The sequence below is a fragment of the Hyalella azteca genome, unplaced genomic scaffold, assembly GCF_000764305.2.
Source record: "Hyalella azteca isolate HAZT.00-mixed unplaced genomic scaffold, Hazt_2.0.2 contig7307, whole genome shotgun sequence".
Lineage (NCBI taxonomy): Eukaryota > Metazoa > Arthropoda > Malacostraca > Amphipoda > Hyalellidae > Hyalella > Hyalella azteca.
This window is the reverse complement of record NW_025937435.1, coordinates 2,690-14,327: the sequence shown is the minus strand read 5'-3', so window position 1 is coordinate 14,327 and position 11,638 is coordinate 2,690. Positions and strand designations below refer to the sequence as shown.

General features: G+C 46.7%; 2 protein-coding genes across 2 annotated transcripts; one reads left to right on the top strand and one right to left on the bottom strand.

The window, feature by feature from the left end:
- The first annotated feature begins 165 nt into the window (after positions 1–165).
- Positions 166–2,944, top strand: LOC125178133 (collagen alpha-2(IV) chain-like). The gene is made up of 3 exons (XM_047881204.1): positions 166–235; positions 959–1,073; positions 1,794–2,944. Exons 1-3 carry the CDS (start codon positions 192–194, stop codon positions 2,046–2,048), a joined length of 414 nt encoding a protein of 137 aa, XP_047737160.1. The 5' UTR covers positions 166–191; the 3' UTR covers positions 2,049–2,944.
- A 3,540-nt stretch (positions 2,945–6,484) lies between these two features.
- On the bottom strand, positions 6,485–11,299 carry LOC108666465 (phospholipid phosphatase-related protein type 5). Its single transcript, XM_018153348.1, has 6 exons — positions 11,141–11,299; positions 10,541–10,780; positions 9,347–9,554; positions 7,967–8,078; positions 7,085–7,307; positions 6,485–6,698 (listed from the first exon to the last, which is right to left on the bottom strand). The coding sequence occupies exons 2-6, from the start codon at positions 10,768–10,770 to the stop codon at positions 6,485–6,487; spliced, it is 987 nt and encodes a 328-aa protein (XP_018008837.1). The 5' UTR covers positions 10,771–10,780; positions 11,141–11,299.
- Between the last annotated feature and the right edge of the window lie 339 nt (positions 11,300–11,638).

The window sequence follows — 11,638 nt, the reverse complement described above, 5'->3', positions numbered from 1 at the left end:
CATTCACCCCACTCAATACTGGCTCTCCACCAACGAGCCTATACCCATGATGCCGGTGGCCGACACCGCCATCAGGCAGTACATTTCCAGGTATGTAGGGGCCCCACTCACTGCCCACTCTATCACCCCACTCAATCATCCCACTCATTCACCCCACTCAATACTGGCTCTCCACCAACGAGCCTATACCCATGATGCCGGTCGCCGACACCGCCATCAGGCAGTACATTTCCAGGTATGTAGGGGCCCCACTCACTGCCCACTCTATCACCCCACTCAATCATCCCACTCATTCACCCCACTCAATACTGGCTCTCCACCAACGAGCCTATACCCATGATGCCGGTGGCCGACACCGCCATCAGGCAGTACATTTCCAGGTATGTAGGGGCCCCACTCACATCCCACTCTAATACCCTCCCAGCCCCACTCACTGCCCACTCAATACTGGCTCTCCACCAACGAGCCTATACCCATGATGCCGGTGGCCGACACCGCCATCAGGCAGTACATTTCCAGGTATGTAGGAGGACATCATACTAACGCCCGCCCCCATCATACATGATGGACGATCATGCTAATGCCCGCCATCATCGTCCATCACGCTAATGCCGACCCCCCATCATACATGATGGACGGTTATGCTAACGGCCGCCCCCCCTCCCCGAAACCCTGTTCAAAAAACGGCATAACTTTAAAAAAACGTTTAAAAAAAAGGCGATTGGACCGGCGTTTTACAGTGGTCAACCGCCTCGCAAAATTTAATCACGATATTTTGTTATCCTCGAAAAAAATAGCATTTGATTCCATTTCACTCGGTGGTCAGTCAATAAAAGACCGGTAAAAGCGTTTTTTATAGCGTTTTAAAAAGTTTAGGGTTTTTTTGAACGTTTTTAGCATTTTTTAGCTCTTTATTCACAATCACCCCACTCACCCCACTCACCCCACTCCCCCGCAGATGTGTGGTGTGCGAGGCCCCCACTAACGTGCTCGCAGTCCACAGCCAGTCCCTCAACATCCCCGAGTGTCCCAACGGCTGGGCGGGACTTTGGATCGGCTACTCCTTCGTCATGGTGGGTCAACCTGACACATTTAGGGGGTTTCTTCTTGGTGGGTCATCCTGACACACTTAGTGGGTTCCGTATCCATGATGGGTCATCCTGACACACTTATTGGGTTCCGTATCCATGATGGGTCAACCTGACACACTTAGTGGGTTCCTTCATCATGGTGGGTTAACCTGACACACTAAGTGGGTCAGTACGCCACACTGGGCAGGGTGGCCCAGTGGTTACAGTTCAGAGTACCAAGATTGTAGCAGTGATCGAGTTGCGGGTTCGATCCCAGCTCTGTGCGCCAGTTTCTGGTCAGAATCGGTGACCCTAACAAAATTTAGAGTCGCCCCAGCTTCTGGTAATCCAAATCATAAGCTGCCGCGTCTAAAAAGCATCATCGGCGAGGAGGCCGGGCGGTTAAGCACAGCAGAATTGTAGCAGTGAGTTGCGAGTTCGAGACCGCAACAAGCTGTGAATGTTCTGCGATGTTAAGAATCGGCGACAGGCCTACGGCCTAATAAACGCTGAAACCGCTATTTTTGTTATTATTATTATTATTATTATTATTATTATTATTATTATTTATTATTATTTATTATTATTAATATTATTATTATTATTATTATTATTTATTATTATTATTATCATTATTATTATTATTATTAATATTGGTCCATCACCACCACATCACCACCATCACCACCATCACCACCTCCTAATTCAATATCCTACGTGCAGCACACGGCAGCAGGAGGCGAAGGAGGGGGCCAAGCTCTAAGCAGTCCCGGGTCCTGCCTTGAGGACTTTAGAGCCACGCCGTTCATTGAGTGTAACGGAGCTAAGGGAACGTGTCATTATTTCGCCAACAAACTGTCCTTCTGGCTGGCCACTGTCAGCGACAGGGACCAATTTGCGGGACCGGTCCCGGAGACACTCAAGGCGGGGAGTCTCCGGACCCGAGTGTCCCGCTGCAAGGTCTGCATCAAGAGCTAGGGACCCTGCTGGAGGCCCCGGAGAGGGGCCCCGAAGGGGAGGCCCCAAAGGGGAGATCCTGAGGGGAGTAAGAGGCCTCGGAGGGAGGGCCCAAAGGGGAGTTGAAAGGCCTCGGAGGGAGGCCACGAAGGGGACTTTAAAAGGGAGATAATGAAGGCCCAAGGGCGGACTTAAAAGGGATATAAGGGAACCAAGGGGGTATTTGAACGGTACTTAATAAGGTTCCAGATGAGACTTAAGCGGGATATAATGAACACAAAGGATGGACTTAAACGGGACTTGAAGGGGCCTTAGGACAGACTTGAAAGGAGGGTTAATGAAGCCTCATGGGGACTTGAATAGGAATTAATGTTGCCCCTTGGGGACTTGAATACAGGAAGAGGGGGACTTGGTCTTAAGGGGAGGGGCTAGGGGTAAGAAAGAGGTTTAGTATTTGCGGTATTTCATAAAGTAATTTTTCATCTGTAATCGCGTATATTTTTATACATTCGGCACCATATTTTTCTGTATGGCATTTGTGTGCTAAATTTTTTGTAATTCAATGCGCCAGATATTTTAGCTGTGGCATCACTGAATAAATAATTATTGGTCCTTGAAACGATTATTAAAGGGACCTATCGCTGCCACAGCTCATTTTTTAGATACTAATCACTTTAAATTAATTGGCGATATAGAAAATTTTAGTGAAAATTTAACAAAATAAATTCTAGGTTTAAAGAAAAAAGTTTAAAAAAACTTGAGCTTCCGCAACTCCGGAGTTTGTGCCAAAAAATTTCGGTAACAAAATTCGATTACAAATTTCGAAATTATTTGACATTAATGAAAAGATTTGCTAAAAACTGTGAAATTATTGAATGTTAATAAAGTTTTAGCTAAAAAGATAGAAATTTCGAATATTTATTCCTATTTAGTTTATTTTCCTGGAGCTTTTTTAGAATTTTAAAATAAAGTTTATTAGAATTTCGGCCTTAGGTCAAGGTCTAAGGAGTTATTTAGCCTTAACAATGACACCAGTGTAAATAATATAAAATGTTAGATTTTAATTAAAGTTAAGGTTAAGGCTAAGGTTAATCTTAAGGTCGTTAGCATTACGCTTCTAGTCCGTTGCCATTTGCTTGTTTTTTTACATTATTTTATAAGATCCAATACTGCCAATACCAGAGACCCTGCGCCAATCACTGTCAGTTTAACTGTGCCAATCATTGTCTGTTTTTTACATTATTTTTTAAGATCTAATTACTGCCATTACCAGAGACCAAATTATAGCCAATACCAGAGACCCTGTGTCAATCACTGTCCGTTTAACTGCGCCAATCACTGTTAGTGTAACTGCGCCAATCACTGTCATTTTAACTCTGCTAATCACTGCCAGCACTCGCACCTTCACTGCAGTAAACGTCTCGCCAGCGCCGCTATTTTATTGTCCCACCAATCAGCCAATAAGTGGCCTATCAGGAAGGTCTTTCAGGTGCCAATCAGTGGCCAATCATGTGCCAATCAGTGGCCAATCAGTGGCCAATCATATGCCAATCAGTGGCCAATCATGTGCCAATCAATGGCCAATCATGTGCCAATCAGTGGTCCATCATGTGCCAATCAGTGGCCAATCATGTGCCAATCAGTGGCCAATCAATGGCCAATCATGTGCCAATCAATGGCCAATCATGAGCCAATCAGTGGCCAATCAATGGCCGATCACTGGTCCTTCAGGAGCCAATTAAAACTAATCAGGCGCTGTTGACGTCATCAGCGCATCAGGACATAATCGGATGATGGGGGGATGGGGGTGATGATGATGTGGGGGGGGGAGGGATGATGATGGGGGTGCGGGATTAATCTAACAAGTCACAAAAAGTATAAGAATCGGCGACAGGCCACATCACATTTCAGCGCCGACATCACTATGTTATGTTATGAAGGGGGAGAAGAGGCGGGATGATGATGGGGGAGAGAGAGCAGAAACGGAGGATGTGTGCTGCGTGTCACCACTTGCGACTACCACAGCACTTAGCTCACTGTAGTAGTTAGCTACGGTGGTCGTACTTATATAATAATAATAGCGGTTTCAGCGTTTATTAGGCCGTAGGCCTGTCGCCGATTCATAACATCGCAGAACATTCACAGCATTTTGCTGTCTCGAACTCGCAACTCACTGCTACAATTCTGCTGTGCTTAACCGCCCGGCCTCCTCGCCGATTCTGACCAGAAACTGGCGCACAGAGCTGGGATCGAACCCGCAACTCACTGCTTCAATCCTGGTACTCTGAACTGTAACCACTGGGCCACCCTGCCTGTTGTGCTGTTGTACGGTGGTCGTAAGTTATGCGGTGGTCGCAGGTTGCACAATCGAGGCCTTTGCCTATACTTTCAAAAAAAGTTAAGAGATCGTATGTTCATAAACCAATCACTAACACCTCTTAAGCAAAATTCACCAATCATGGAGAAAAAAATAAAGCGTAAGTACCTACGTTCACTGAGCGTGAGCGATTTTAGCGATTTTTGAAAGTATGGCCCCTTGTCATCACAGTTTACGGCTCGCACTTCCAATGACATAATATTATTTGAAGACAAATATCTTCCAAAGTTCGTTATCAGTCGTCGTCGTGTGCCAATGCAATGCTAAGCCTGATTAATCAATACATTCCGTAATTTCCGTTGGCCTATCGTCCAATTTATTAGGGTACCCCATAAATAAACTTTCTTTGAGATAGAAAACTTTCACGTTTTCTATTTTGAGGAGAAACTAAATCTAAATTTCTACTCGATATTCATAATTCAACACGTGTCGATGTTATTGCCTGCGGCAGGTTGTTTATCAGTTGAGTTTAGTTAATTCAAATTAAACGTGATCAGCTGATACAAATTTTCGCTGAATCTAATGAAAAAAGAATAATATTGATTTAATAATAACGATATCTTTGTTGAAGCTTATAAAAAATATAATCAATTTTGATTTCATGTTTTGAATAAGAATATCATATTTTATGAACCAAGTTAAGGCCTAAGAATGTATAAATAGTTTTTTTCCAGTTAATGGAATGGAATGAAAAGAAATTTTCAATCAAAAACTTTATTTTAAAAACGGAAATCAAGGCAACATTTTTGTACGAAACTTAACTTTAAAATCAGCCAATAAAGCCATGCTAAAGAAGCAAACAATCAACATATTTGAGCTGTACTGGTGGCGGGTGGTGGGTGTGACGGGGGGGCAAGACGGAACGCCGGCACCGAGTACCTGAAATTAAATTAATTGGTAATTAATTTATAGCGATAAATTTTGGGAACTAAACGAAATAATGTGAAAGATAATGTGAACGATAAATTTTGGGAAGGTAAGGACAGAATATTGAAGGAAAATTAAACGATATATTATGGGAACTGAATGAAAGAATATGGGAGAAAATATGAACGGTAAATTTCGGGAAATGAAAGAAAGAATATCGAACAAAATGTAAGCGATATATTATGGGAACTGAACTAAAGAATATTGAAGGGAATGTATACGATAAATTGTGGGAACTAAACGAAATAATTTGGAAAACAATATGAACGCTATATTAAGGGAACTGAACTAAAGTATATGGAAGAGAATGTAAACGATAAATTATGGGAACTGAATGAAAGAATATGGAAGAAAATCATGAACGATATATTATGGGAATGAAAGGAAAAAATTTGGAACAAAATGTAAACGATATATTATGGGAACTGAACGAAAGAATTGGAATGAAATGTGAACGATAATTTTTGGGATATGGATGAAATAATAAGAAATAAAATGTAAGCGATATGTTAAAGGAACTGAATGAAAGAATTTGGATGGAAAAATAAACGATATATTATAGGAACAGAATGAAAGAATATGGGATGAAATATATACGATAAATTTTGGGAACTGAGGGAAATAATATGAAATAAAATGTAAGCGATATAATATGGGAACTGAATGAAATAATATGGAAGGGAAAATCAACGATATATTATGGGAACTGAATGAAAGAATATGGAAGAAAATGTTAACGATATATTATGGGAAAAGATATATTATGCGATAATATATCGATGCACTTTTTTCCGTTTTGTGGGTCATCCTGACTCAGTTTAGCCCGGCAAAAGGCCGTATCAGTGCTACGTCCGCTCTCACTGCTAGTGCTGTGTTAGGAAAGTTTGTTATTATTAAGGCAATTTGACCCATTTATTGCAGGCAGTGTTACACTCAATTAAATAATGAGTCAAGAAAATAAAAATATATATTAATACTAAAAAAAATAAAAGTCCCTCAATTTTTTTGAGTGACAAGGGCCCCTCAGGGGGGCCCATGAGTGGGTCAAAACGACCCAGTTTAAGGCCCCACCGCTGCCTGGGGACGTTGTAGGGCCCCGGGGACGGAGGCTCTTCCCCAAACCCTGAGTTGAAGGCCTGGGCGGGGGGACGGGTCACTCCCCCAGGTCACTCACCGCCCACAGGGCCACCACTCCCCCGATGGCCGCCCCCCACGCGACGTCCCACCCGTCAGCGTGGTACGTCACCCAGCGGTGCAGTCCCCCAATGGCGGCCATGACACCCACGGGGAGGGAGAGGAGTCCCCCAGAGCTGTAGGTGCCCTTGAGCTGACAGGTGTACATAAGGTACAGTACCAGGAATGTACCCCTGAAAACAAGTACCAAAAAATTATATTATTAAATAAAAAATATTATATTAATTAAATATATTTCATTATTTTGTATATTATATATATTAAATAAATAAATAAATTAGCTACAGTACCAAAAAGTAGCCCTGAAATGGAGGTAAATAATAGGTACCCAGGGCATGGCCCCAGGCCACAGGCCCCAGGCCCCAGGCCACAGGAGGCCCCAGGTCCCAGGTCCCAGGTCCCAGGCCCCAGGCCCCAGGTCCCAGGCCCCAGGTCCCAGGTCCCAGGTCCCAGGTCCCAGGTCCCAGGTCCCAGGTCCCAGGTCCCAGGTCCCAGGTCCCAGGTCCCAGGCCCCAGGCCCCAGGCCCCAGACCCCAGGCCCCAGACCCCAGGTACTCACGCGTAGAAGGCAAGGGTGGCATGGTACGAGGGGAAGGATCTGAGGGACTCCCTGAGGGCGGGCCAGTCGGCGGTACTGCAGGAGGAGCTGACGTTGAAGAGGAGGTTGCCGGGTAAGGTGGCCCCATCACACACCGCGAGGAAGTGGGGGCGTGGTTTGGGGATTAGCAGCTTCAGAAAGGCTGCCGCCATCCCCGCCAGGGACCCATAGAAGAGGAAGACGTCTGGGGGGGGCAGATAGGTGGGGAGGTTATGTCAGTAGAGGGGCAAGAGGAAATGGGTACGTCGGGTGAGGGGAGGATAGGTTGAAATGGGCGACGTCTGAAAAGGCTAAGGGGAGGGGGAGGTTATATCAGTAGAGGGGCAAGAGGGAATGGGTCCGTCGGGTGAGGGGAGGATAGGCTGATATGGGCGACGTCTGAAAGGGGGAAGGGGAGGTGGGGGTTCTGACAGTAGGAAGGGCAGGATGGAGGGGGTCCATCCGGCGAGGGGAATATAGGTTGATATGGGCTGCGTCTGAAAGGGGGAAGGGCAGGTGGGGGTTATGTTAGTAGGAGGGGCAGGATGGAGGGGGTGACGGGAAGATAGGTTGATATGGGCTGTAGATAGAGGGGATGGCGTTCGTTGGGATAGAGAGGGGATGGCGTTCGTCCGACTGGGAAGAGGTGGTTAGATAAGCGCTTGATTCACAGGACATACTTGTCCTGGGCGGTCGCTGTTGCAAAGTCGGGCCCGCATCTAAATTTTGTTAGGGTAGTTATATACTTGGTGAGACATGTCCTACTAGATAAGAGGCCTTCATAGTGACGGTCTCAGATAGGCCTATTAAAAGCCTCGGACAATTAATGGTAATTAAGGATAAATTAGACCTAATCGAGCTCACAGTAGAAGCGGAGAGTGCGGCGCACGAAAGGGGGGAAGGGCAGATCGAAGCTCACGACGTTTTTGATGTGCCCCCGGGGGAACTGACGCTGCACCAGCTCCACTACCAGCGTCTGCGGAGATGGACAGGGAGGAGGGGGTTAATGGGGGAGTTGGGGAAACTGATGCTGGATCAGCTGAAGTTATGGTTGACTTGGGGGGTATCAGGGGGGAAATTCATTTCACCGACCAAAGGTGAGTGTGTTGCGACTTAGGTCTGCAGTGTTATGGCTGGTCATCACCCAGGAGGCCTGGGCCTGCTGGTGGGATGGCTGGTCATCACCCAGATGACGTGGGCCTGCTGGTGGAATGGATGGCCTTCACCCAGGAGGCCCGGGCCTGCTGGTGGGATGGCTGGTCATCACCCAGATGACCTGGGTCTGCTGGTATGATGGCTGGTCATCACCCATTAGGCCTCAGCCTGCTGGTGGAATAGCTGGTCATCACCCAGGAGGCCTGGGCCTGCTGATGGGATGGCTGGTCATCACCCAGGAGGCCTGGGCCTGCTGGTGGGATGACTGGGCATCACCCAGGTTGCCTGGGCCTGCTGGTGGGATGGCTGGTCATCACCCAGGTGGCCTGGGCCTGCTGGTGGGATGGCTGGTCATCACCCAGGAGGCCTGGGCCTGCTGGTGGGATGACTGGGCATCACCCAGGTGGCCTGGGCCTGCTGGTGGGATGGCTGGTCATCACCCAGGTGGCCTGGGCCTGCTGGTGGGATGACTGGGCATCACCCAGGTGGCCTAGGCCTGCTGGTGGGATGGCTGGTCATCATCCAGGAGGCCTGGGCCTGCTGGTGGGATGACTGGGCATCACCCAGGTTGCCTGGGCATGCTGGTGGGATGACTGGGCATCACCCAGGTGGCCTGGGCCTGCTGGTGGGATGGCTGGCCATCACCCAGGAGGCCTGGGCCTGCTGGTGGGTTGACTGGGCATCACCCAGGTGGCCTGGGCCTGCTGGCGGGATAACTGGGCATCACCCAGGAGGCCTGGGCCAGCTGGCAGGATGGCTGGCTATCACCCAGGAGGCCTGGGCCTGCTGGTAGGATGGCTGGGAACACCCAGGTGACCTGGGCCTGATGGTGGGAGGGCTGGCCATCACCCATTAGGCCTGGGCCTGCTGGCGGGATGGCTGGTCATCACCCAGGTGGCCTGGGTCTGCTGGTGGGATAGCTGGACACAACCCATGGGGACGCGGGTTCGATGCCCCGTATGGGAGGGTACCCGCGTGGCCGTGGGCGGTTCCCGCCAGCCAGGGTAACATATTCGCTACTCATTGGACAATATACCCATTATACCCATGAGCAAGAGGGCTATTGTACCCACAGGTTGTTCTACCCACCAGTAGGAGGGGCACCACGAAGAGGGGCACAAAGAAGGCGTACTCCTGCATGGTGAAGGAGACCCCGAAAGAGTACTCGTTGTTTTGGTTGTCGGCGAGGGAGAGGGAGTAGTTGTAGTAGGGGCGAGGGGGGAGCACATCGCTGGGGGAGAGGGTCACGCGAGGGTAGTCGGCCAGGCTTGAGGCGTCACGTGTTTTGGGGTCGAACCTGGGTTGTAGGGGTTGGTTTAACGTGAATATGGGTTGATTTTATGAGGTGAAATGGTAATTGGGAAGTGGTATGGACCCCTTCACCCCTATTTTCCCAGTTTCTTTTAACCTCTATGACCACCAACCATTCCCCTATGACCAGAAAAACCCACTAAACTTTTTTCACCATACCTACGCTCTGCGGTCGCCATATTGTAACAAAATTTGTGGTCAGCCTATGACTCTGGCCTAGAGTCGCTACAATCGCGTCGAAATTATTTTGGGTCTGCTTGGCCACCCGAACAAAGTCAACGACTTTAAAATCTCATTGCCGACTATGTAGTCTTATGACTATATATATGAGAGTCTAGCCTCATATATGTCTTGCCTCTTATATAATCTATAAAAGTGACTATTAATAAATCTCCCAAGCCTACTGGCTGCCCAGAGGTTTCATTTTGAATGGGAATGTGAATGAAAAAAAGAAAAGTGAATGGGTAATATTGTCCATAAAGTGACATGCTTGCAGAGTGTGTCAAAATATTTTTATTTTTTCCAGGTTAAAGTAGATCAAGATGTCGCCACATATGGGAAAAGGTACACGTTATTTCGACAATGTGTCATTAATTTAAATGAGTGCAGATTGTATACTGAAGTTAAAAATATAATTTTGTTTATCTTTTGTCGACATTTGATTTTCTTCTAATACTTTAATATAAGCAAATAAAGTAAATGCCTAATTCTAAAGTGGTAGCAACCCAGTAACCCCTACGATCCCCACTAACCCCCCCAACCCCCACAACCCCCACCTAAAGAGGTAGTACTCCCTTTACCTCCACAACCCCATGACCCCCATAACCCTCTAACCCCGACAACCCCCACCTGAAGAAATAGTACCCCTTGGACCCTTTCAACCCCCACGACCCCCACAACCCCCTCACAACCCCCCTCCCCTACCTGAAGAGGGAGGACCTCCTTGACCCTCAATAACCCCCACAACCCCACCTGAAGAGGTAGTTCATGACGATCATGATGACAAGCACGATCCCCTCGGCAACCCCCATGGGGATGAGGGGGAGGCTCTCCCCCTCCTGCAGGAGGTGGCCGCCCTTCGTGCGGGTCACCTTGACCCACTTCCCTGACCCCCCCTTCACGGCCATCTTGGAAGGGGGGTTCGCCTTGCCACCCCCACTGGGGGGGTGGGAGGAGGCGGGCTGCTGCTCGTACGCCATCATCGTGGGGGACCTGTGGGGGTAAAGGGNTAATAATTAAACTTTAATAATAATGATAATAATAATATTCATAATAATAGTAATAATAATAATAATAATAATAATAATAATAATAGTAATATGCGTTTAAAAACACGTACAATGAATTTCTAATTTTATTTCCAAATATTACAAAAAATAATTTGTAATTTTTTATATATAAATTTTTTTTTACATTTTCAAAATTATTTATTCTGTCAATTGATTCACAAACAACAAACAACATAAAGTGAAGTTAAAGAAAAGTGTTGTAAAAAATTAAAGTTACAGAGACGCTATTACTGTAAATTTATAACGGAAAAGTGGTGGTTTGGCACTAACACTTGGCACTAACCGTAAGCACTAACAGTTGCACTGCCACTAATAACAGTCACTAACATTTAACACTAACCGTAAGCACTAACAGTTGCACTGCCACTAATAACAGTCACTAACAATTAACACTAACCGTAAGCACTAACAGTTGCACTGACACTAATAACAGTCACTAACACTTAGCACTAACACTTGGCACTAACTGTCCGGCTGTGGGCCGGCTGGGCTGTTATCTTGCCTTATCTCTTGCGTATCTCGGACACAAGATAACCGTCATTCTCTGCAGGTGTTATCAGGGAGCTGTTATCTGTGGGGAGAACAATGCTATTGGGCTGTTATATAGGAGCTGTTGTATATAGGGATAACAATGTTATTGGTCTGTTTTATATGAGCTGTTGTATATAGGACAACAATATTATAGGGCTGTTATATAGGAGCTGTTCTATATAGTGATAACAATACTATAGGACTGTTATATATAGGGATAACAATGTTATAGGGCTGTCATATAGGAGCT

Coding starts and splice junctions, on each gene's coding strand:
- LOC108666465 (XM_018153348.1), bottom strand. CDS start 10,770: ATGATGGCGTACGAGCAGCAGCCCGCCTCCTCCCACCCCCCCAGTGGG. Junction 8,079..9,346: donor TCGTGGTGCCCCTCCTACTG/GTGGGTAGAACA, acceptor CCATCTCCGCAG/ACGCTGGTAGTGGAGCTGGT. Junction 6,699..7,084: donor GCCACCCTTGCCTTCTACGC/GTGAGTACCTGG, acceptor ACTTGTTTTCAG/GGGTACATTCCTGGTACTGT.
- LOC125178133 (XM_047881204.1), top strand. CDS start 192: ATGATGCCGGTCGCCGACACCGCCATCAGGCAGTACATTTCCAG. Junction 236..958: donor ATCAGGCAGTACATTTCCAG/GTATGTAGGGGC, acceptor ACTCCCCCGCAG/ATGTGTGGTGTGCGAGGCCC. Junction 1,074..1,793: donor TCGGCTACTCCTTCGTCATG/GTGGGTCAACCT, acceptor TCCTACGTGCAG/CACACGGCAGCAGGAGGCGA.